The following is a 26,967-nucleotide window of genomic DNA, read 5'->3' on the forward strand; positions in this document are numbered from 1 at the left end:
GAACTCTCAGTTCATGGGATTGACAGTGTGTGAACAAACACAAGGAAAGTTTAGAATGTGTACAGAGAACATAGCAGTTCAAAGTGGAGGATATAAGTATGCCAGTTGTGATATCAGGTTGGTTTATCAGCCAGCAGCAACTACAGCTGCTGCACCACTGACATGTTTTTGAACATTAAATACGACTGAATATATCTCATTATCATTAAAAAATAAAAATTTGAAATGACGGATAATAATATGTTATGACAGAATTTTTACAACTGTCTGTCAAAATGACAGACAATAAAACTGTCTAGTGCCCCTCTGCCCCCCCCCCCCCCCCCCCCGTCTGTGACAGTCTGCTTTTCTACTATGGGACAACCTTCCCGATGCAGTTAAGTCAAATTATGCGACTGTGAAAGAGAAGATGGGATGGGCTTTAGGACAGAAACAGTTCATGGACAGTTTTAGAGCTAACAGATTCACTCGTTCACCAGTTCCGGGGCAGAGCCTGGAGGTGTATGTGAGCCAGCTGGAGCTGGAACTGGGGTTTTTGCCTCCGAGGTGCACGCGCATCACTGTTGTTAGTGAACATGGAAACTCATCTATAAGACACACGCCTAAAGAAATATGAGAAAAGAAGAAGAAACTTCTGCAGGATTAAAAGAAACTAAAGGAGCACAACGGTCACAGTGGATCTGACTGTGGAACAAACCAGTGGTCTGAATATGACACAAATATTCACTGTTTAGTTGGTTCATGCTGTAACAGTATCAGCAGAACATCAGCTGTTCAGTCAGAAGTGAAGTCCAGTTAACCTAATGCTAATGCTAATGCTAACTGGTCAACAGTCTGACACTAAACCTAAATCAGAACTGGATGGATTCATGTTGTCACTGTGAGCTGAACACTGGTTTATTCTGTATGTTTGGGATTTCCACCTGAACTGGAGCGGACCGACTCGCCTCTTTTTCTGAACCTGTGGCTCGTTTGTGTCCTGGTCCAACATCTACTGTTTACAACGGCCCAGGTCAGACATGTGACCCCTGACCCTAACGGCCCAGGTCAGACATGTGACCCCTGACCCTAACGGCCCAGGTCAGACATGTGACCCCTGACCCTAACGACCCAGGTCAGACATGTGACCCCTGACCCTAACGGCCCAGGTCAGACAGGTCACATGACACATCACACTGGTAGGAATCTGTCCTCATGTGTTCTGTTTTCATTTATGCATTTGTATGACTGTTCATGTAGGAAAGAGAAAAAGGGACCGGGACCATGGAGTTCCAGACCGGCTGTCCTGGACCAGCTGGACCACACGCTGGTCCTGGACCACACGCTGGTCCTGGACCACACGCTGGTCCTGGACCACACGCTGGTCCTGGACCACACGCTGGTCCAGACCCTGGTCCAAAAGCCTGAACCTTTCACACGTGTTTATTTCCCTTTTAATCTCAAGGCCCCTTTTGTTTTGTTTCAAATTTTAATTAAAAAAATCTACCCTATTACTGTCTGTTCATTTACAAGGCATCAAAATGAGTATTAGTACTTTTATCAGTAATCTGCAGTTGAATTAAATGCAGTATTTGAGTAAATCTGACTTTAGGTTGAATCTGGACTAAATCTGTAAAACAACAGAAATGAAACAGAACCATCCATCGCACTGAAAGTTAGATGTGATTTAGTTTAAGGAATGAGAAGTTGAAAACACATGTTCTACCATTTTTAAATACAGATTAAGGATCTGGAATGATGGTTAACTTCATTTCAAATGTATTCCAGATGGATTCAGAGATTCAACAACCAGTAAAATGTTAAACCCAACCCGTCCACTTCAGTTCTGTGTCATTTTATTGAACTAGAGCTGAGTTTGTGAACGGACATGAACTGGACTACAGGTTCTGGTTCTGCTCCTCATACATCATCAACCTGATTTGAAGAAATTATCCTGAACTTTGGGGTGCAGTGGAAACATAGTTACCAGGAACTCTTTTACCCCAAAAAGTTCCTGGTAAATAAGTTCCTGGGCCTTTTGGTGGGAAAGGGCCTATTGATGACAGCAGAATATTACAGTTTTTATTCTTTACACCCTGTTTTTATTTATTTATTTTTTTACACACCCTGTTTTTATTCTTCACACCCTCTTCCTTCATTTCGGCTGAATCCACTGTTGTCGGACGACAGTGGAAAAATACGGCAGCTCATTTTATTGAATTTCACAACTTCTGTTTTACAAATTAAAAACAAGTATTTTCAACAGACTGAATGTTCGGGGGGCGCTGATTGATTTTTCTTTTCTTTGTACAAGATCCTGATCTGTAGTGATGAGGTTTCAGCTGAAGTGCAGAGGTCGTATCCATGTGCGGTCCAGTGCGTTCGTGGTGTAAATGTGCGGTCCAGTGCGTTCGTGGTGTAAATGTGCGGTCACAGTCCTGTATCCTGGCTGCATTTCTTGGTCAGCGGCTCCAGCTGTCGGCCCGTCAGCCTGTTGAACTCACTCAGAATGTAACGCTCCATCTGCAGCATCTGGAAGGACACAGACACACAGTGGAGTTGAACGGTCAGGACCAGGGATGGAACCACAGGAACATTTCACATCATGGTTATTGTGACTACAATTATCATGGTTATCTTTATTATCGCAGTATTGTTGAAATGTGCTCAAAATGTTCAAAAAGTACTAATACACACTGAAATTATTTAACCACGTTGTATTTTGGAAAAAACACAAAATAATCGGCACAATGTACTTTCTTTTGCAGAAACCTTCAAATATTCACATGTGAACATCAAACATAAACATGTGCATTAAAGATGGAACCTGATGGAAACTGTTTCAGCATTTTATAGATGAAGACTGAAGTGGTTTAGTTTCTTTTCCAGAGAGAGATAAATGAATAAATAGACTCACTCTCTCTGCTCTTGGACCGCCTCTCTCTCTCTCTCTCTCTCTCCCCCTCTCCCTCTCTCTCTCTCTCTCTCTCTCTCAGCTCATTTCCGTCCACACTAACTCTCCTATCATGATGTGATTTGTGCAGTTATCAGAGGATTATTGATCGACCACTAATAAACAGTCTAATCTGATGAGTTTGATCCGATAACCGCAGTAATCAGATTACAATCAGATTAGTCCCAGTCCTCCCACGTCTTCCTGTGTGTAAACAGGTTCATGTGGTTTATTTAGTTCAGTTCCATCTGAACATGTGGAAAACTATGAAAGGCACAGAAAATGGACAAGAACAGGAAGTTGGATTCGACGTCACTACGTACGTACGAACGAAAGAAATCCAATAATTGACTGAAGCGTCGAAACCGGGGTTTCCGATTATCGCATTTCTGAAATGACTGTAAAGGCATCACATGTGACTATTAACAGTTATGGGTCGGACTGTTAGAAAATATCAGTTCTGCAATATATCATGATATTTCATTTCACAATACTGTATGGATATTAAAAAGTACTGTATGGATATTTTAAAGTATTTATTCAAATGCAGATATTGTTGGGGTTCATTTTTGTTTTTCTTTTATGTTTCTATTTTATTTCTTCTTATTTCACACTCTTTTATTCAATAATGTTGGTTCCTTTGTTTGGATTGAACTCAAATCCTGTTCTGATGTTAGTTGTGAACTAATAGAATCTGAACACTTGAACAGGATCTGAAACTGGAATGTGTGTAAAACAGAGTTTCAGTTTGAACACAGTCGGAACATTTGCTGATAGAACATTAGATCCTGTTGGGATCAAATACAAATGTGTTTAGGATTTGTGCAGATTTATGATGGAATTCAATTCTTCAAGGAAATAATCATTTAAAAAAAAGAAACAAACAAAAAATTGCCTTTTTAACAGTATCATGATATATCGTATCATGATCCGAGTATTGTGACTTGTATCACCAGATTCTTGCTGATACACAGCCCTAGTTCTGGGACTGTTGTTGTCATGGAAACAGACTCCGAGTCCAGTGTTCCAGTTGGTTTAAAGCAGGCCTGTCAAACTCCTGTTAGTTCAGTTCCACATTCAGCCCAGTCTGATCTGCAGTGGGCCGGAGCAGGAAAATAATAACAGTGAAAAAAGTCCAATGAAATTATGATCACGTTTACATCTACAAAATTCTGAATAACATCAACAACTGGAAACGTCTTAAGAAAAACAAGTGCAATTTTAACACTATTCTGCCTCAGATTATCAGTTTATCTTTTACACATGTGCATCACAGCTTCCATTACAAATACAAATACACCAAACATTTAATAACAGGCAGAATATCGGTACAACTGCATTTACTTATCTTAAGATATTTCAGGTTATTCACATTTTTTGTAGAATAACAGTTTTTTTAATATAAAAATTTTCAAGTAATTTTACTTTTTTACACTAAAACAAAGAGAAAATGAGCTGTTTTCATTGTTTATAGGTTTAATATGATCGTATTTGACTGGTTCTGACCCACTGGATATCTAAATGGTCTGTCTGTGGAATCTGAATTAAAATGATGTGGACATCCTCCACTGTTCATATCTTCAGTGTAATTTTTGTATTTCACACATCCATCCTGCGGCTCAGATCGGACCCTTTGCTGGGCCGGATTTGGCCCCCGGGCCGCATGTTTGACCCCTGTGGTTTAAAGGCTCAAATGCCGACTTCAGTTTTCCCTTCAGGTGTTTGAATGTCAGTTTTTCACAGATGTGTTCAGACCGGCGTCCTCTGTGTCAGACCCATCAGGCTTTAACTGTAGGACTGTGGTTCACCTCCAAGCAGTTTGGATTATGAGCAGCCACCCCAAACGGGTTTATCTGAGCTACCTGGGTCCAGCGTTTGGAAAATGAGTAAACGTGCATCACCTCAACCCACTCGTCTGGAGTCTCGTGGCGGTAGCCCAGCAGGTGACAGATGCCGTGAGCCGTGACCACCTGGAACACACAAAGGTCAGGTCTGAGTTAGCCCAGACCCTCCAACGGTCCAATGAGAGAGCAGAACCACACCCACAGAGCAGCAGGAACGAGCCCCAACCCACCAGGGGACCCATCAGGGGGAACCCACCAGGGGGGAACCACCAGGGGGGGAACCACCAGGGGGGGAACCACCAGGGAGAACCCACCAGGGTGGAACCACCAGGGGGGGAACCACCAGGGGGGGACCCATCAGGGGGAACCCACCAGGGGGGAACCACCAGGGAGAACCCACCAGGGTGGAACCACCAGGGAGAACCCACCAGGGGGAACCACCAGGGTGGAACCACCAGGGTGGAACCACCAGGGGGAACCCACCAGGGGGGACCCACCAGGGGGAACCCACCAGGGGGGAACCACCAGGGAGAACCCACCAGGGGGAAACCACCAGGGGGAACCCACCAGGGGGGAACCACCAGGGAGAACCCACCAGGGGGGAACCACCAGGGGGGAACCACCAGGGAGAACCCACCAGGGTGGAACCACCAGGGAGAACCCACCAGGGTGGAACCACCAGGGGGGAACCACCAGGGAGAACCCACCAGGGTGGAACCACCAGGGAGAACGCACCAGGGTGGAACCACCAGGGGGGAACCACCAGGGGGGAACCACCAGGGAGAACCCACCAGGGTGGAACCACCAGGGGGAACCCACCAGGGGGGAACCACCAGGGGGGGAACCACCAGGGAGAACCCACCAGGGTGGAACCACCAGGGAGAACCCACCAGGGGGAACCACCAGGGTGGAACCACCAGGGGGAACCCACCAGGGGGGAACCACCAGGGGGGAACCACCAGGGGGGAACCACCAGGGGGGAACCACCAGGGAGAACCCACCAGGGGGAACCCACCAGGGGGGAACCACCAGGGAGAACCCACCAGGGTGGAACCACCAGGGGGGAACCACCAGGGAGAACCCACCAGGGTGGAACCACCAGGGGGAACCACCAGGGGGAACCACCAGGGGGGACCCACCAGGGGGAACCACCAGGGGGAACCCACCAGGGGGAACCACCAGGGGGGAACCACCAGGGGGGGAACCACCAGGGAGAACCCACCAGGGGGAACCACCAGGGGGAACCACCAGGGGGAACCACCAGGGGGAACCCACCAGGGGGAACCACCAGGGGGGAACCACCAGGGGGGGAACCACCAGGGAGAACCCACCAGGGGGAACCACCAGGGGGAACCCACCAGGGGGGAACCACCAGGGAGAACCCACCAGGGGACCCACCAGAGGGGACCCACCAGAGGGGACCCACCAGGGGGAACCCACCAGGGGGGAACCCACCAGGGGTGGAACCACCAGGGGGAACCCACCAGGGAGAACCCATCAGGGGAACCACTGCTGGAGGAGAGTCAGCTGTTAAACTCAAGTGCGAGTGTTGACCTGCATGAAGATGAAGCAACACAACATTCAGCCCTCAAAGGTGAGACAGGAAATCCAACTGAGATCAGAAGGACCACAGGTCTGAATGAACTGAAGACGGAACACACAACGAGGAGATGACCCACCTGTGACCCACCTGTGACCCACCTCTGGGTGAAAACAGAGTATCTTGTAAATCATGACCTTGCGTTTGACCTTTGTAGGTCATCCAAGGTCAACTAAATGAAAGGTCATGTGACTTCCTAAAAGTCCATAATGCAAAGTTAGTCGATCTCTGAGTTTTCAAAATAGAAGCCTTCTTCTGAACCTGCAAACTGAGTCTTTTGAGTGATTGAGTCCAGCTTTGGCCTAAATCTGAGCTGAACTTAGGCATGCATGATGAGGGCAGGTGTGGGCAGTGTTGGGCAGATGTGGGTAGGTGTGGGCAGTGTTGGGCAGATGTGGGTAGGTGTGGGCAGTGTTGGGCCGATGTGGGCAGGTGTGGGGCAGATGTGGGCAGGTGTGGGGCAGATGTGGGCAGGTGTGGGCAGTGTTGGGCCGATGTGGGCAGGTGTGGGGCAGATGTGGGCAGGTGTGGGGCAGGTGTGGGGCAGGTGTGGGCAGGTGTGGGGCAGATGTGGGCAGGTGTGGGGCAGATGTGGGCAGGTGTCAGTAGAACTGCATTAGTCTGATGGAGGATCACTTATGCTCTGTTTGGACTTCACACACATGTGTTTAAATGGGGGGGGTCTGGGTAGGGCGTCCCATTTTTGGGACTTCTTTTCCGATCAAACTCTTAATTTGTCCAGTTAATCTCTGATATATTAGTAACTCCCAAAAAAAAAATTTCGTCCCAATCCATACAGTTTAGACCCCCCCACACACACACACACACACACACCCCTCCATCTTTAGGGTGCCTGTCAGCCCAGTGCAGAAAACCCATTTTTCAGTGGAATATCCTACATTTGTGGGTTAGTTCTGCCATATCTGCTCATGTAAATGTCCTATTAGAGGTTTTGGGGGATGCTACTGTCGTTTATGAAGGTCTCAAATCATGTACAGGTCAAAGGTCACATGATTTTAGACAAGGTCATTTGACACTGAAAAATGAGTAAAATCATGTTTTTGCCAATATTGTTATACTACTATTATTATTATTATTATTATATCAATATTCATACAAAATAATAATTGCTATGTAATGATCAGAAGAGATAGAAATTGGGGGTAGGGGTACATAAGTTTTTACTTCTTCCTACTGCTTTTTGAGCATGTATAATTTCATTTCATTTGTTTTATTTATGTTATTATTATTATTATTATTATTATTATTATTATTTACTATTACTTTTATTTATTTCCTTAGTTGTTTGTTTGCTTATCAGTCATTTATGTATCTGTTCTTATATTTTCTGGGTTGATTTTTGTTTTGATTTGACTGTCTACATGTTCCAAATAAAGACTTCGTTCATTTCTTTCTGTCCCAGTCTGATGTGACAGATCTGCACTCAGGGCGGTTTCACTGCAGAACATGTGATCCTACAGGACCCATCTGGTACCCTCCCTTTTCTGCACTTCAGCAGGGACCACAGTTGTTTCCAGACAAGGGGGGGCAGCTGTGGTTCAGTTGGTAGAGCGGGTCATCCAATGACCAAAGGGTCTGCAGTTCGAATCCTGGTTCTGACTGTCCACTGGGCTAATGGGCACCCTAAAGATGGCAGTGGGGGGGGTCTGTATTTCAGGGGCCACATTCAGCCCAGTTTAACCTTAAGTGGGCCGGACCAAAACAATACTAGCATAATAACTCATAAATAATGACAACTCCTGTTTTTTCTCTTTGTTTTAGTGCAAAAGAAACAAAACAAAACAAATCAAAAACATTAAATTATGAAAATATTTACATTTACAAACTACCCAAACAAAAAAGATGAGAATTATCTGAAAAAAATGAAATTTCTTAAGAAAATTAAGTGCAATTTTAACAATATTATGCCTCGTTGTATACATGTGCATTACAGATCAGTTCTATAAAGGCACAAAACATTTAGTAATAAGCAGAATATTGTTAAAATTGCACTCAACTTTCTTTAGACATCTCAGGTTGTTCTCATTTTATTGTTAAGGTATAATTTGTTCATGTAAATATTTTCATGATTTAATGTTAGTTTTTGCACTATAACAAGGAGAAAATGTTTAAGTTGTCATTATTCATCGGCATAACATGATACTTTTTCCACATTAAACCAAGAAGAAAATTTGGAGTCATTATTTATAGGTTATTATGTGATTATTTTATTTGAGATCACAATAGTCTGTATGTGGAACCTGAACGAAAACTAGTTCAACACTCTTGGTTGGATATATTTTTGGTGTAATTTTTACACTATCCAAGTTCATCCCGTGGGCTGGACTGGACCCTTTGGCGGACTGGAGTTGGCCCGTGGGCCGCATGTTTGACACCCCTGCTTTACAGATTGGGCTGAAATTTTTTTTGGGAGTTACTAATATATGAGATTAACTGGTCAAATTAAGAGCTGGATCAGAAAAGAAGTCCCAAAAATGGGACGCCCGAGGTCTGGGGGTTTGGTGTGTGACCCGGGTACATCCAGGACTCACAGTCAGAGCTCCGTGCAGGTCTGTGGATTCGTCCTGACACTGCTTCATGACAAACTCCACCCCCAGGAAAATGTCTCCCAGGTTCAGCTCGTCTCTGTGCACAGGACTCGGCAGCTTCCCCGGTCGGATATCCTGAAAAAACAAAAAAAAACACAATGAATGCACACGGTGGAGTGAAAGGAGGCGCTGGATTCAATGAAGAACATGGACAGTAATGAAAGGAGTTTGACTGTGTCCAGTAGATCAGACGTCAGGACAGGGTTCAGTTAGCCTAGGGGGGGGGGGGGGTCTGGGCTCACAGACCCTGGTTCAGACACATGTTTAATAAAAACAGGCCTTCAGTGAACATTCAAACGTCTGAGGTGTTTGAGTTCAGCTCATGAAAACTGGAGTTCAACTAAAAGTGTGTTTGTTCAGCGTCTGTCCAGAACATTCTGCAGCAGATCTGGAGAAGTTCCACTGGGATGTCACAGAGCAGGGCCGTCAAAGCCATGAGTTCAGTTCCACATTCAGCTAATGGTGGGGCGGGCATATTTCACACCCTGATCTAATCAATGCTCCCTGCATTCATCACTTGTATCGATCCTCCTCCCCTCCCTCCCCTCCCCTCCCTCACCACTCTCCCCTCCCTCCCCTCCCTCCCCTCCCTTCCCTCCCCTCCCCTCTCACACCTCTCTCCCCTCCCTCCCTCACCTCATAGAAGGGGAATGACAGCACATCTGTGGGGCTGTTCTTCTTGCGGTACATGTGGTTGATCTGCTGCATCCTTCGGTTGTCCACACAGATCAGGCCCAGGTCGAACTTCTGGATGCCCACGATCTGTCTCAGAGTGTCCACGTCCTTCCGCAGGCGCGCACGACGCAGAGGCACCGCCCTCTGGAGGTTCCGCAGGAGGACCCCCATCACACCTGCAGGAACATCAGCTGTGTGTACCAACTGGTGATGCGACGTTCATGAACGAATCGAATCTTTTGAACGGCTCTTTGAAATGAACGATGGGAATCGAGTCTTTGTAAAGAGCCGTTCTTTTTTTTTTTTTTTTGATTAATAACAGTGGTTAATCACTGTTGTGTTTTGTGCATTTTTTTCCATATGTTTACACACATTTATTGTTCTTGTTCTGAGGAAAAATGCACTACAGTTGTTCAGGTATTTAAGTCATTGCAATGATAAACGGCTTTTGTGTTCTGTGCATTTTTCTGTCTGTTCACACACAGACTGTTCTAGTTCTGAGAATGTCACTACAGTTCAGGTATTTCAGTAACTGCAGTGATTCATCACTGTTGTGTTTTGTGCAAATTTTCCGTATGTTTCCACACATTTATTGTTCTTGTTTTGAAGGGAATTAAATGTTCTTTCATCAGAAAATGTTTGATTTTCTTCTTCATTTTTATTCTACAGACTAGTCCACAGGATGTACTGGGATGTTTTTGGTCCAGTTCCATCATTTGTCTAATGTCACCTCTCATGTCATGGATTTAACCCACACATTTGAACTAACCATTCTTTTGTACGGTAAGATAATATTTACTGCCACGCCAAATAAAAACCTTTAAAATGTCATGTCAATCATCACATGGAGCCTATTTAGTCATTAAAACATTGGTGTTTCAAAAGAATGCAAAAAACATAACAGAGCCAGTCTGTTGAACGACTCTTTTCAGTGAACGACTCCTGATTGAACGGCTCCCTTCAAAGAGATGAAAGTCCCATCACTAATACCAACAGAAAAAAAACAAACAAACCCAAACCACAGCAGTCCTCCAAAGACGACACCAGCTGCTAAACCTGCATGATGTAGATCACAGGTGTCACACATGCGGCCCAGGGGCCAAATCTGGCCCACCAAAGGGTCCAGTCTGGGCCCTGGGATGAATTTGTGAAATGCAAAAATAGATCCGACTATATAATGAATGTTTTGGCCCCGCCCTGGTGTTTGTCCCATCAATGTCCGACCAATGTTGCAAACATGGGTGTTTGGGTGCAATGCCGCTGTTGCACCATGGAAGGGCGCTATTGTACAATTACTACACAGGTACAATTTCACTAGTAATAAGAAATTAACAATCCTTTTAGTTCAGGTTAGTGACGGGACTTCCGTCTCTTTGAAGGGAGTCTTTCAATCAGGAGTCGTTCACTGAAAAGAGTCGTTCACCAGACTGGCTCTGTTATGTTTTTTGCATTCTTTTGAAACACCAGTGTTTGAATGACTAAATAGGCTCCATGTGATGACTGACATGACATTTTAAAGGTGTTTAATTGGCGCGGCAGTAAATATTATCTTACCATAAAAAAGACTCGTTAGTTCAAATGTGTGGGTTAAATCCATGACATGAGAGGTGACATTAGACAAATGATGGAACTGGACCAAAAACATCCCAGTCCATTCTGTGGACTAGAAAAAAAATGAAGAAGGAAATCAAACATTTTGTGATGAAAGAACATTTTAGTCTCCTCAAAACAAGAACAATAAATGTGTGGAAACATACGGAAAAAACTGCACAAAACACAACAATGATGAATCACTGCAGTTCCAGAACTGAAATACCTAAAAAACTGTAGTGCAAATAAAATACTTAAAGTAACATTGTAAAATACCTGATATCCGTAATGTCAATATCCAAATGATTCCACATCAGGAGTTCTCTCACTTCTACTCTGTATAGAAAGCCAGTCCCTCCCCAGTGATGCCAAACTGACAGGCAACCGGACACTCCCTCCTTAAAAAAAATGAACGGCTCTTTACAAAGACTGGGTTCCCGTCGCTCATTTCAAAGAGCCGTTCAAAAGATTCGATTCATTTGTGAACGTCACATCACTAGTTCAGGTTCCACATTCAGACCAGTTCAGTCTGCAGTGGGTCAGACCAGTCAAATTCTATCATAATAACCTATAAATACTCACAACTCCACATTTTTCTGTTTGTAAATGTAAATATTTTCATGTACAGGGTGGGGAAGCAAAATGTACACTGAACATTTAGTTGTTTTTTCTCAGCAGGCACTACGTCAGTTGTTTTGAACCCAAACATATACTGATGTCATAATCATACCTAACACTATTATCCATACCTTTTCACAAACTTTTGCCCATATGAGTAATCAGGAAAGCAAACGTCAAAGAGTGTGTGATTTGCTGAATGCACTCGTCACACCAAAGGAGATTTCAGAAATAGTTGGAGTGTCCATAAAGACTGTTTATAATGGAAAGAAGAGAATGACTATGAGCAAAACTATTACCAGAAAGTCTGGAAGATACTATTAAAGAAGAATGGGAGAAGTTGTCACCCCAATATTTGAGGAACACTTGTGCAAGTTTCAGGAAGCGTGTGAAGGCAGTTATTGAGAAAGAAGGAGGACACATAGAATAAAAACATTTTCTATTATGGACATTTTCTTGTGGCAAATAAATTCTCATGACTTTCAATAAACTAATTGGTCATACACTGTCTTTCAATCCCTGCCTCAAAATATTGTACATTTTGCTTCCTCACCCTGTATTTACACTAAAACAAAGCATAATTTCACCAAAAATGTGAATAATCCAAACAAATATGAACAACTTGAAATATTTTAGGAGAAGTCAGTCCAACTTTAACCATATTCTGTCTGTTCTTAAATGTTGTGTGTGTTTGCAGATCCACTGTGATCTGTCCGTTCTAATGAACATGTGGAAATGATAACCTGAGGCAGAAGAGTGTTCAAATGACACCGACTCTTTCCGTTTGTTCGTGTTGTTCACATTGTTTCACCTGCAGGAACATCAGCTGTGCATAGGAACAGAAAAACAAACACAAACCCAAACCACTGCAGTCCTCAAAGCCGACACCTGCTGCCGAACCCGGGGCTCACTTATCCGGTATTTGACCGATACTGAGTCGAACCGGTGAAGCACGAGACCGGACAAGGTGACACCATCCTCCGGTACCGGCGAACGGCTGACCGACTGTTTCCACCGAAGGAAGGCAAAGACACGGCACAATGAAGCAGAGACAGCAGCGGCACGGGGACGACTATGAGCGGCGGACCGGAAGTAGTCTTCTTCTTCTTCTCTCCTTTTAATTGGCGGATCACAGCCAGCCTTAACAGGTGAACACCGCCACCTGCTGGACCAGAGTGGGCAGCACCAGGGTTCAGGACAGGCCTGTCTAACTCACCTGTATGGAGGTCAGTCTGTTCCATCACATTTTGAATTATAAATGCTATCACATTTCTAGCACTGAATTTTTTTTGTACCGGAATTAAGTATTTGAATATTTTTGTGTCTGAATTCAACTATGTTCATAAATTTAGAATAAAAAAAAAATTCCGGTCGCACATCTGGGACATCAAGGATAAGTATGGAAGTAAATCTGTTTCATGAGATTTTGAATTATAAATACTATTACATTTCTTGCACTGAATTTTTTTGCACCAAAATTAAGCATCTGAATTTTTTTTTTTGCACTGAAATTAAGTACCTGAATTTTTTGGTCTCTGAATACAACTATGTTCATAAATTTAGAATAAAAAAAATTCAGATGCAAAAAATTCAGATCACACATCCGCGCTCATTGTCTGCATCGGCATCACATGACCAACCTAACATAACTCGATTGATTGGCTGTCGTTTCGACTTGAGATAGAATCGATTGCTTATCCTTGGTGTTCCAGATGTGTGATCTGAATTTTTTGCATCTGGATTTTTTTTATTCTAAATTTATGAACATAGTTGAATTCAGAGACAAAAAAAATCAGATATTTAATTTCAATGCAAAAAAAAAAAAATTCAGCGCTAGAAATTCAATGGCTTTTATAATTCAAAATCTGATGAAACAGATTTACTTCCATACGCCTACAGCCTAATGAGTTCTGCAGTGGGCCAGACCAGTCAAATACTGTCAGAATAACATAGAAATAATGACAACTCCAAGTTTTTCTGTTTGTAAATGCAAATATTTTCATGTATTTACACTGAAACAAAGTATAATTTTGCAAAAAAAAAAAAAAATGTGAATAATAGGATATGAACTTAGAAAAAATATCAACTCCAAAGTTTTCTCTGTGTTTTTGAATGAAAAAAGTAAAATGCCGTAATTAACATTTACATCTACGAACCGTACTTGAACGTAACATGAACAAATATGAACAACCTGAAAATTCTTAAGAAAAATAAGTGTAATTTTAACAATATTACCTCAGTTTATCATTTATACATGTGCATCCCAACTGACAGATCACAGTGGATCTACAAATACAAGAAACATTTGATAATAGACAGAATATTGTTCAAATACTACACAGTCTGTAAATGTCAACATTTTTGTGTAACTTTACTTTTTTGACACTAAAAATAAAGAAAAAATTAGCTTTTTTTCATTCTTTATAGGTTATTATGATAGTATTTTACTGGTCTGACCCACTTTAGACTGATCATCCTTGATTGTTCATATGTTCAGTGTAATTTTTGCATTTCACAAATTCATCCCAGGGCCGGACTGGAGCCTTCGGGGGGCCAGTTTTGGCCCCCGGGCCGCATGTTTGTCACCTGTGGTTTAGTCCAGGGCTCTCCCACTCATGTTCTTTCAGGTTCCACATTCAACTGGGCTGGACCAGTCAAATAATAACAGAATAACATAGAATAATAACATATACTACTACTACTACTACTACTACTAATAATAATAATCATAATAATAATAACTTTATTTACAGTAAAGTCCTGTACTTCAGTGTGTTCAGGTTAGGGTTGTAGGTATTTGAACCCTTTCATGCACAGCGCTCACTCCAGTGGACAGTTCTTCTCCAGCTGTTCTCTTGTATTTTCCTGGATTGTGTTGTTTTAGTTCAGGGCTGTCAAACTCATTTTAGTTCAGTTCCACTTTCAGGCTGTAGTCACACCTGGAAAGTCCTTTGGTCCGCTTATTTGATTCGGATCAAATGTGAACTTTATTTTTTTCTTTTGGGTCGGATCGCATTCTCATTCCACTTTTTGCTAGTGGACCAAAATGCGTGAACAGAAGCACGCATGTGATGAACTGCGCTGGCATTGGACAGAAAAGTCAGGGGCGGGGTCAATCAGAGACGACCGGTGTTGATGAAAATAGACGTGGTGCTCCTACGTACAGTTAGCATTTTCAGAATATAAATTGTATTTTTACTGAAACAAATTTACGAAAATAATGTTAACACTCAAGAACAGCTCAGTCGGAGCCAGTTTCATAACGTGGACATGTGACCAGATGTCAGTGGTCCATTCAGTGTCCTCGTTGGTCCTCGTCTGTCCACAGCTCATGTCTGCTGCTGTTCGCTCTGAACACCGTAAACCTCGGCTACTTCCAGAGGCTACGGCGGCTCGTCAAGAACAAAAAGGTGCAAGATTCCTTGGTTTGGTTCGGTTCGAGGTCGGTTCTATTCACACCAGAAGTGAACCGGCCCAGAGTCCAGTGGTTTTTTGGTGGTTTTTAGGTGGTTTTTAGATGGTTTTTTGGTGGTTTTTAGGTGGTTTTTAGATGGTTTTTTGGTGGTTTTTAGGTGGTTTTTAGATAGTTTTTGGGTGATTTTTGGGTGGTTTTTAGATGGTTTTTGGGTGAATTTTAGACGGTTTTTGAGTGTTTTTTGGGTGAATTTTAGATGGTTTTCAGGTGGTTTTTTGGTGTTTTTTGGGTGATTTTTAGGTGTTTTTTTGGGTGTTTTTTACATGGTTTTTGGGTGGTTTTTAGATGGTTTTTGGGTGATTTTTAGACGGTTTTTGAGTGTTTTTTAGGTGTTTTTTGGGTGGTTTTTAGATGGTTTTTGAGTGTTTTTTAGGTGTTTTTTGGGTGGTTTTTAGATGGTTTTTGAGTGTTTTTTAGGTGTTTTTTGGGTGGTTTTTAGATGGTTTTTTGGTGTTTTTTGGGTGGTTTTTAGATGGTTTTTGGGTGAATTTTAGATGGTTTTCAGGTGGTTTTTTGGTGTTTTTTGGGTGATTTTTGGGTGAATTTTAGATGGTTTTCAGGTGGTTTTTTGGTGTTTTTTGGGTGATTTTTAGGTGTTTTTTTTGGGTGTTTTCTACATGGTTTTTGGGTGGTTTTTAGATGGTTTTTGGGTGTTTTTTGGGTGGTTTTTAGATGGTTTTTGGGTGAATTTTAGATGGTTTTCAGGTGGTTTTTTGGTGTTTTTTGGGTGATTTTTAGGTGTTTTTTTTGGGTGTTTTCTACATGGTTTTTGGGTGAATTTTAGATGGTTTTCAGGTGGTTTTTTGGTGTTTTTTGGGTGATTTTTAGGTGTTTTTTTTGGGTGTTTTCTACATGGTTTTTGGGTGGTTTTTAGATGGTTTTTGGGTGTTTTTTGGGTGGTTTTTAGATGGTTTTTGGGTGAATTTTAGATGGTTTTCAGGTGGTTTTTTGGTGTTTTTTGGGTGATTTTTAGGTGTTTTTTTTGGGTGTTTTCTACATGGTTTTTGGGTGGTTTTTAGATGGTTTTTGGGTGTTTTTTGGGTGGTTTTTAGATGGTTTTTGGGTGAATTTTAGATGGTTTTCAGGTGGTTTTTTGGTGTTTTTTGGGTGATTTTTAGGTGTTTTTTTGGGTGTTTTTTACATGGTTTTTGGGTGGTTTTTAGATGGTTTTTTGGTGTTTTTTGGGTGGTTTTTAGATGGTTTTTGGGTGAATTTTAGATGGTTTTCAGGTGTTTTTTTTGGTGTTTTTTGGGTGATTTTTAGGTGGGTTTTTTTGGGGTGTTTTTTACATGGTTTTTGGGTGGTTTTTAGATGGTTTTTTGGTGTTTTTTGGGTGGTTTTTAGATGGTTTTTGGGTGAATTTTAGATGGTTTTCAGGTGGTTTTTTTGGTGTTTTTTGGGTGATTTTTAGGTGGGTTTTTTTTTGGGTGTTTTTTACATGGTTTTTGGGTGGTTTTTAGATGGTTTTTGGGTGATTTTTAGACGGTTTTTGAGTGTTTTTTAGGTGTTTTTTGGGTGGTTTTTAGATGGTTTTTGAGTGTTTTTTTGTTTTTTGGGTGGTTTTTAGATGGTTTTTGAGTGTTTTTAGGTGTTTTCTTGGGTGGTTTTTAGATGGTTTTTGAGTGTTTTTTTGTTTTTTGGGTGGTTTTTAGATGGTTTTTGAGTGTTTTTTAGGTGTTTTTTGGGTGGTTTTTAGATGGTTTTTGAGTGTTTTTTAGGTGTTTTTTTGGGTGGTTTTTAGATGGTTTTTGGGTGGTTTTTAGATGGTTTTTGGGTGATTTTTAGATGTTTTTTGAGTGTTTTTTAGGTGTTTTTTGGGTGGTTTTTAGATGGTTTTTGGGTGATTTTTGACAGTTTTTGGGTGGTTTTTAGATGGTTTTTGGGTGGTTTTTAGATGGTTTTTGGGTGGTTTTTAGATGGTTTTTGAGTGTTTTTTTAGGTGTTTTTTGGGTGGTTTTTAGATGGTTTATGGGTGGTTTTTAGATGTTTTTTGAGTGGTTTTTAGGTGTTTTTTGGGTGATTTTTAGATGTTTTTGAGTGTTTTTTAGGTGTTTTTTGGGTGGTTTTTAGATGGTTTTTGGGTGGTTTTTTGATGGTTTTGGGGTGATTTTTAGATGTTTTTTGAGTGGTTTTTAGGTGTTTTTTGGGTGATTTTTAGGAGGTTTTTGGGTGGTTTTTAGGTGTTTTTCGGTGTTTTTTAGGTGGTTTTTGAGTAATCTTTTAGGTGGTTTTAGGGTCATTTTTGGGTGAATTTGGGTGATTTTTGAGTAGTAACTTCTCATTAGTCCATGTGCATTCTGGATCAGATCTACAAAGACACTAAACACTGAGGAACAGGAAGAAAAGAGTTCAAACTGGACTGAATTTAATACAGACATTTCAGGTTGGTCAGATTTGTTCAGGTTATTCACATTTTATTGGTACAGGAGAGTTTGGAAATGGAAATATTTCCATAATTCAATGTTATTTTTTGCACTAAAACAAAAACCAAAAAAATTGAAGTTTGTATTATTTATAGACATAGTGTAATCTTACTTTTCTCACATCAAAGCAAGAAGAAAACATGGAGTCATTCTTTTTGTCGGTTATTCAGCTGTTATTTTACTGTATGTGTGTACAGTATATATCTTTATTTAGACGGGACAGTGCACATGAATGAACACATTTATACATTCCATTTCGATATAAACATGTAAATATGCCAGAGTTAGCGCCAATGCTCATTTTCATCCACAGTCCCCACATAATAAAAAATAACAGATCCGTACAATACAGTGGAATAAGTGCAGTCCAGTTCAATACACTACAACACAGGTGTCAAACATGTGGCCCGGGGGCCAAATCTGGCCCGCCAAATGGTCCAGTCCGGCCCTTGGGATGAATTTGTGAAATGCAAAACTTACACTGAAGATATGAACAATCAAGGATGTTCAAATAATTTTAGGTCAATTCAATCTAAAAATGATCAGGCCAGTAAAATACTGCTATAATAACCTATAAATAATGAAAACTGTAATTTTTTCTCTTTGTTTTTGTGTAAAAAAAGTAAAATTACACAAGAATATTTACATTTACAGACTAGCCTTTTACAAAAAAAATGTGAATATCTAAAATGTCTTAAGAGAAGTATGTGGAATTTTAACAATATTCTCCCTGTTATTTAATGTTTTGTGTATTTGTAGATCCACTGTGATCTGTACGTTGTGATTCACTTGTATAAATGATAAACTAAGGTGTAATATTCTTAACATTGCACTTATTTTACTAAAGAATTTTCAGGTTGTTCAATATTTGTTATGTTTGAGTACAATTCATAGGTGTAAACATTTTCCATACGGAATTTTAATTTTCTCTTTGTTTTTGTGTCAAAAAAAAAAGGTAAAATTACACAAGAATATTTACATTTACAGACTAGCCTTTTACAAAAAATGTGAATATCTAAAATGTCTTAAGAGAAGTATGTGGAATTTTAATAATATTCTCCCTGTTATTTAATGTTTTGTGTATTTGTAGATGTTACGTTTGAGTACAATTCATAGATGTGAACATTTTCATTACGGAATTTTAATTTTTTCAATTATGTAAGTAAGTATTTTCATAATTTAATGTGGGTTTTTTTGCACTAAAACAAAGACAAAAATTCTGAGTTGTCATTATTTACAGGTTTTTATGCTATTCTTTTACTGGTCTGGCCCACTTTATATCATATCAGGCTGTATGTGGCCCCTAACTAAAATGAGTTTGACAGCCCTGCACTACAATATAGCACATGTCAAGAACTAAAATAAACATTTACTACTTTAAGGACAACACAGAACAATACCTTCCATTCCAGTACAAAGTGACTGTAGGTCAGATTGGTCTGTATGTGGAACCGCAACTAAAATGAGTTCCACAGCCTGGACTGTGGAATTTATACACTTGTGCCGCGTTTCCACTACGTGGTACCGACTCGACTCGACTCGACTCGACTCGACTTGGCCTTTTGTGTTTCCAGGACCTGGAATCTGGTACCCAGTACTAGTTTTTTGGTCTCACCTCCGCTGAGGTTCCAGGACTGGGGACTAAAGGTGACACTGTGTAAACACTGCAGACCTCTGATTGGTCAGAGTCGTCTGTGTGCCCCGCCCTTTTACAAGAACAGATGCAGTAGTTGACAGTAAATCTGTCAGTAGGTGAATCCACATGATGACAGTAAACTGTAAAACTCCACCATGGTTTGTCCAGGAGGTTCAGACGCAAACATTCAGCAGGAGTTTGACCAGACAACAGGCAACCAGTGAGTTTATCAGCAACTCTCTTAGGGCGTCCCATTTTTGGGACTTCTTTACCGATCCAGCCCATAATTTGTCCAGTTAATCTCTTATATATTAGTGACTCCCAAAAAATTTCGGTCCAATCCGTAAAGTTTTAGACCCCCCAATTACTCAATTCAATTACTATGAATAAAATATTTTTCTTCCATCACTCTTGGTTTTATTGGATTGTTTAAAAGTTCCGGTTTTTTTGTGTCACCCTGTATTAAGAAATTAACAATCCTTTTAGTTCAGGTTCCACATTCAGACCAGTTCAGTCTCCAGTGGGTCAGATCAGTAAAATACTGTCATAATAATCTATAAATACTCACAACTCCACATTTTTCTGTTTGTAAATGTAAATATTTTCATGTGTTTACACTAAAACAAAGTGTAATTTCAGAAATAATGTGAATAATCTGAACAAATATGAACAACCTGAAATGTCTAAAGAGAAGTAAGTGCAATTTTAATAATATTCTGTCTGATATTAAATGTTTTGTGTGTTTGTAGATCCACTGTGATCTGTAAGTTATAATGAACATGTGGAAATGATAAACTGAGGCAGAACAGTGTTCAAATTACACTGATTTTTTCAGTTTGTTCATGTTATTCACATTGTTTGAAAGGACAGTTTGTAGATGGAAACATTTTCATTGATTCATTTTAATTTTTTTCACCGTAAAATACAGAGAAAAGTTTGGAGTTGACATCATTTCTATATTATTCTGTGATTGTTTTTACTGGTTGGGCCCACTGCAGATTAAATTCAGCTGAATGTGGAACTGAACTAAAATGACTTTGACAGAACTGACGTAGACAGAAGAGTGGACGCACTAACGAAGCCTTCTGCACCAACACCCAGAAACCAGTACTGTTTACTGGGATCCCTCCCTCTCCTTCCTCAGTCCACATTGTGGAGGACAGTCCAGGCCACAGTGATGTCACATGGTAGACCCCTGCCCCCCTGGTAGACCCTTATCCTCCTGGTAGACCCCCTGTCCCCCTGGTAGACCCCTGTCCTGATGGTAGACCCCCTGTCCCCCTGGTAGACCCTTATCCTCCTGGTAGACCCCCTGTCCCCCTGGTAGACCCCTGTCCCCCTGGTAGACCCCCTGTCCCCCTGGTAGACCCCTGTCCCCCTGGTAGACCCCCTGTCCCCCTGGTAGACCCCTGTCCCCCTGGTAGACCCCCTGTCCCCCTGGTAGACCCTTATCCTCCTGGTAGACCCCCTGTCCCCCTGGTAGACCCCTGTCCTGATGGTAGACCCCTGTCCCCCTGGTAGACCCCTGTCCCCCTGGTAGACCCTGTCCTCCTGGTAGACCCCTGTCCCCCTGGTAGACCCTGTCCTCCTGGTAGACCCCTGTCCCCCTGGTAGACCCCCTGTCCCCCTGGTAGACCCCTGTCCCCCTGGTAGACCCCTGTCCCCCTGGTAGACCCTGTCCTCCTGGTAGACCCCTGTCCCCCTGGTAGACCCCTGTCCCCCTGGTAGACCCCTGTCCCCCTGGTAAACCCCCTGGTAGACCCCCTGTCCCCCTGGTAGACCCCTGTCCCCCTGGTAGACCCCCTGTCCCCCTGGTAGACCCCCTGTCCCCCTGGTAGACCCCCTGTCCCCCTGGTAGACCCCTGTCCTCCTGGTAAACCCCCTGGTAGACCCCCTGTCCCCCTGGTAGACCCCCTGTCCCCCTGGTAGACCCCTGTCCCCCTGGTAAACCCCCTGGTAGACCCCCTGTCCCCCTGGTAGACCCCTGTCCCCCTGGTAGACCCCTGTCCCCCTGGTAGACCCTGTCCTCCTGGTAGACCCCTGTCCCCCTGGTAGACCCTGTCCTCCTGGTAGACCCCTGTCCCCCTGGTAGACCCCAGTCCCCCTGGTAAACCCCCTGGTAGACCCCCTGTCCCCCTGGTAGACCCCCTGTCCCCCTGGTAGACCCCTGTCCCCCTGGTAGACCCCTGTCCCCCTGGTAGACCCCTGTCCCCCTGGTAGACCCCTGTCCCCCTGGTAACCCCCTGGTAGAACCCCCTGTCCCCCTGGTAGACCCCTGTCCCCCTGGTAGACCCTGTCCTCCTGGTAGACCCTGTCCTCCTGGTAGACCCCTGTCCCCCTGGTAGACCCCTGTCCCCCTGGTAGACCCCTGTCCCCCTGGTAAACCCCCTGGTAGACCCCCTGTCCCCCTGGTAGACCCCTGTCCCCCTGGTAGACCCCCTGTCCCCCTGGTAGACCCCCTGTCCCCCTGGTAGACCCCTGTCCCCCTGGTAAACCCCCTGGTAGACCCCCTGTCCCCCTGGTAGACCCCCTGTCCCCCTGGTAGACCCCCCTGTCCCCCTGGTAGACCCCTGTCCCCCTGGTAACCCCCCTGGTAGACCCCCTGTCCCCCTGGTAGACCCCCTGTCCCCCTGGTAGACCCCTGTCCCCCTGGTAAACCCCCTGGTAGACCCCCTGTCCCCCTGGTAGACCCCTGTCCCCCTGGTAAACCCCCTGGTAGACCCCTGTCCCCCTGGTAGACCCCTGTCCCCCTGGTAAACCCCCTGGTAGACCCCCCTGTCCCCCTGGTAGACCCCTGTCCCCCTGGTAGACTTTTCTAGATCTGTCCTGTTGAACTCTTTTCTTCCAGTTCATTAGGACTGTGTCATCTCAGTGACGTTTGTTGTGTTGGTCGTTTCCATGACAACAGATGGAAATGAGCTTTTGTGCTAAATCTGGTGCATGTATCTTGTTCTTTGGAACTAATGCTAATACACACTGTCCTGGAACTGAATACACACATACATACAAATGCACTAAATGTCAACTGTGCAACAGGAAACAGGGAACGGAAACAGCAGCATTTTTCTCACCTCTCATGAGGTGGTTTTTTCAGATGTTTAGATACAGAAGCAGAGCACAAAAGGGTCATAAAACACATGTAGTGCATTTCACACATCTGTTCCAACACCGTGGAGGTTTGGCATCAAACTGTGAGCCTCCATCTTCCTTAAACCAGTGTCTGACTAGAACTGGACAGTATTTGAGGACAATTCCAACATGTGGGGATGGAACTGGACTAGAACCACACAGCAGAAGACAAACACTCTGCAATGGAAACACCTACAAGTACACTGAACAAAACATCTGACACTGAACAGAATTTTCACTGTTTATTTGACAGATGTTTCCTGTAGTTTTCAGATACAGGAAAATATCAATGAAATGACAAAAACAGATTTGACATGTCAAATGGAAAATAACACAAAAAAAACTAACTGTGAATAAACATAAAATTTCCATTTTTTAAGAGAAAGTTTTTCTTTTTTCACAGAAAAATCCAATTAAAATACATTTACAAATATATCATAATTTCACAAATATTTCTTTTTTATTTATGAGATTAAACTGTTAATTTAAAGTTTCATACTGGGAAATAAATAAATAAATACATACATAAATATATATTAAAACTGACAATTAATCGTAACAGAAGTATTAGTTCTGTCAGTTGAACCAGACTGGTTTGTTCATTGACAAATATCTTGTGTAATTACAGGAGGTTTCACAACAAAACTGTTGAATAAATGTATTTTTGTGAATGTATAACATGTATAAGCACTGATAAACTGTCCAAATACAGTTTTTATCAGTGGATTGGACAACTGAGTCTCACTGAAAATTATTTATATATATATTTATAGGGAATTGGATTGTTTTAATACATGTAAATATTCTTTATTAAACATTAAAAAGTAAAAAAAAAAAAAAAAGCAAAATCTCATGTAAAGTTAGGGCAAAAAACTGTATTTGAATTATGGAAAATTACTGTATTTTTATGAGATGGTTATTTTCCGTTATTTTAAAATATTTTTTTGGCGCCCCTGCTGCTGGAATAACACTTTTTTTTTTTTTTTTTTTTTACAGTGTAGTACTTTGTTGAAATTGTTCAAATATTGCCTTTATTTTGTGGAAAACTGTAACGAAAACCAAGCTATTAAAAGTAAAGTTAGGAATAAACAAAGTCACTAAACACAAGATAGAGTGGTGTTTGACCTTTGACCTGTTCCTGTGGTCTGGGCTCAGTGTGACCGAGCGCTGACCCGTTCAACACTGAACAGAGTCACTCACAGACGCTGACGCTGACATTTTGGATCCGACACCTGGAAAGTCCCCAGATGTGAATGTGGCGTGTGACGGACAGAGCCTCAGAAACAGACCCACCATAATAATGGGATTCAGCTGGTCTGTCCTGGTGCACTGGTGCATTGTGGGTGTTGGTCCTGGTGCACTGTGCATTTTGGGTGTTGGTCCTGGTGCATTGTGGGTGTTGGTCCTGGTGCATTGTGGGTGTTGGTCCTGGTGCACTGGTGCATTGTGGGTGTTGGTCCTGGTGCACTGTGGGTGTTGGTCCTGGTGCATTGTGGGTGTTGGTCCTGGTGCACTGTGCATTGTGGGTGTTGGTCCTGGTGCATTGTGGGTGTTGGTCCTGGTGCACTGGTGCATTGTGGGTGTTGGTCGTGGTGCACTGGTGCATTGTGGGTGTTGGTCGAGGTGCACTGGTGCATTGTGGGTGCTGAGTGTGCAGCTGGACTGAGCCCAGTTGGACTCAGTGGCAGTAGATGAGTTCCTTCAACCACTGGGTTTCCGTCCACACTCAGATGGGGCTCATTTCAGAGTTGGGGGTCCATTTGGCGTCTCCCAGATACACCCACTGTGTTTTTCTCCCCAGATAAATCTTTATTGAATCTGTTTTTTTAATAATACTACTAATTGAATTGAACTTTAACAAATAATAATGTTTTTTTGTATGTTTTTGACCAAATGTACACAGAAAATCTTAGCCTAAGAAGTCCCACCCCATCCAAAACGGACTGTCTTTGGCTCAGGATTCATACATTGAACTTGAATAAAATGAAATAATTTAACATAATTGTCATTTTTTGTGCTCACTCTAATAACACCAACAAAATCAATTGCAGAGAATATCTATTTTCTGTATGATATGAAATTTCAGTATTAAATAAATATTTTTTTTGTCTGTCTACACCAGTGGTTCCTGACCTTTTTTGGCTCCTGACCCCATTTTACCATCACACATTTGTGGTGACCCCAGACTTTCAGAACACAGACATTTTTTTTGCTGAAATGAATTTTCTTTGGTCAGGTTATGTCCAGTCAGTCCAGCTGTGATTTACAAGGCTGACAATTAAACCTGAACAAACAAGAACTGAAAATGTGAATTATGAAAGAGCTGCAGCATCTGAACCCTTAGTGGTCTGAGTCTATTCTGTCTGTTTTTCAGTTCTTTTGATTTTGTCTTTATATACTATATAAACAAATGTTTACTATACCCATGTTTAGGATCTGTTTTTTCAGCACAACTTCATCTATATCATCTGTCTGTTATTTTTTCACTTTAACCTACTATAAAAACACAACAGGACAAAAAAAACACAAAAACTATAAAATCCGATTTGAAAAATGTATATAATTTATTGCATAAATAACACACAGATGCTTAACGAACCTTTTCACAGACTTTAAAAGTGAATATTGGATCCAAATATTAAGCATATAAAACCAAAATTGTAATGAATTAAAAATATACTCACATATTTGACCTAAAAGCAGATCTTTACAGAGGCGTTTTCTTCGGTTTTCTCCATCAATTACTAGAAATTCCAGGCGACCCCATTTGAATTCCAGGCGACCCCATGTGGGGTCCCAACCCCAAGGTTGAAAAACACTGGTCTATACGTTCTGGTCAACTCTGTTATCTCTGTTCTAAAACTCCATAAAAATCTCCAAAGCATTCATCTAAAAACATGAGACCTGCATCCTGTGATGTCACTTCCTCTGGCAGAAAACATGTTGAAGGCTCTAAGGTCCATCATTTTTCTACTCCCATTATTTTGTACTAAATGTTTAGGATACACCAATAGTACATTCATTACTTGTCAACTCTGTTATTGTTAAATCATAGTGAATCAATCAGGAAACTTTTAAAAAACAATAATCTGATAAAAACTATAAAAATTCTATTTTTAGACATGCCATGTGGTATCTCATTTTCATCTAGTACATGGAGTTCAGGTCAAACATGGAAGAAAATGTCAACTCTGTTCATGGTTTCATTTTTTTCATTTCATTTTTCGTTGTTTATTTTGAGCATTCACAGAATACATGCAAATTCAAATAAATAAATAAATAAATAAATAAATAAATTCATTTATGCTTGAAAAGGAGTGGGAAGAAGAACTTCTTTAATCCCACCCCCATTCTAATCTTCAAATAACTGATCATAATAACTTTTAAATACTCACTCCTGCCTTTTAACTTCACGACAGAACAGTGAACAAAATAGAACAAAATAGGCCTAAACCAAATTAGAATACACTTATTTGACAGTATTTACATTGCAAAACCAAAATGTGTGTAAAAAAAAAAATAGAAACACAGTACATTCCTGGTGGTGTTACCATGGTAACAGTTAACCGTCAACTTACATGATAATAATTACAGACCAACAATGGTAAAAAGAAAAAACTGTAGTACCACAAGTGGTAAAGAACAGCAATAATTACAGACCAACAATGGGAAGAAGAAAAAAAAAAAGAACTCCACCAGCACTGATGGTAAAGAACAGCCCATCCCAGCGGTGGTCAGAACAACAGCAGAAGGTAAAGGACAACACACACCAACTGGATGAGGAACAAACACACATGAACATTTAAGACAGAATATTTATGGAACAGTATTCAGAGCCTCCATCTGTGTACTGGGACCAGACCATCTGTTTCCAGACCAGTTTAAGTGGGTGCGTATTTGTCTGTTGCTTGTGTTGGATGTCCAGACTGTTCCACAGTTTCACTCCACATACACACACACAAAAGCCTTTACCAGTGCTTCCAAATCTGGCTAATACCAAATCTCCAAAACCTCTCAAATTATGAGAACTCTCCAGAATTGTGCAGTTTTTTTGTGAATTACTTGGTAGTAATTTGTTGAATGCTTTAAATAAGATAATTGCTGTATAATATTTGACAAGGTCATGGATTTCTAATAGTTTGGACTGAATAAACAGAGTGTGAGTGTGTTGTAGAAGTCCACCCTTCTGTCTGATCCGTACTCATGGTTTCTGTCATATGACTCATGGATTAAAGGTGCACTGGTAACCGTTTCCCCACACTTCAATACAATCTGTGAGGGATGGGAGGACCAAGGGGCAGAAAGTACAGAGCGCATTTACATCAGGTATGTTTTCACTTTATTTATGATTGAAAGGCTTTTGGAGATTTGAGTTTTTATGTGTGTGACGTGGCCTTTCCATGACAGTTTACTGTCTGTTAGAACTCCTACAAATG

The 26,967-nt window shown here is 41.7% G+C and overlaps 1 protein-coding gene across 2 annotated transcripts; it reads right to left on the minus strand.

Moving 5' to 3' along the window:
• Window positions 1-2,172: 2,172 nt before the first annotated feature.
• Window positions 2,173-26,297, minus strand: ybey (ybeY metalloendoribonuclease). 2 transcript variants are annotated; one of them, XM_030124049.1, is made up of 5 exons: window positions 26,293-26,297; window positions 9,622-9,864; window positions 8,929-9,060; window positions 4,834-4,902; window positions 2,173-2,511 (listed from the first exon to the last, which is right to left on the minus strand). In XM_030124049.1, exons 2-5 carry the CDS (start codon window positions 9,829-9,831, stop codon window positions 2,410-2,412), a joined length of 513 nt encoding a protein of 170 aa, XP_029979909.1. In that variant the 5' UTR covers window positions 9,832-9,864; window positions 26,293-26,297; the 3' UTR covers window positions 2,173-2,409. The 2 variants fall into 2 exon arrangements, with proteins under 2 accessions (XP_029979909.1, XP_029979908.1); XM_030124048.1 differs by lacking the exon at window positions 26,293-26,297 and adding an exon at window positions 12,727-12,934 and having other exon boundaries at window positions 9,622-9,836.
• Window positions 26,298-26,967: the final 670 nt, after the last annotated feature.

Source organism: Sphaeramia orbicularis, chromosome 21, assembly GCF_902148855.1.
Source record: "Sphaeramia orbicularis chromosome 21, fSphaOr1.1, whole genome shotgun sequence".
Classification (NCBI taxonomy): domain Eukaryota; kingdom Metazoa; phylum Chordata; class Actinopteri; order Kurtiformes; family Apogonidae; genus Sphaeramia; species Sphaeramia orbicularis.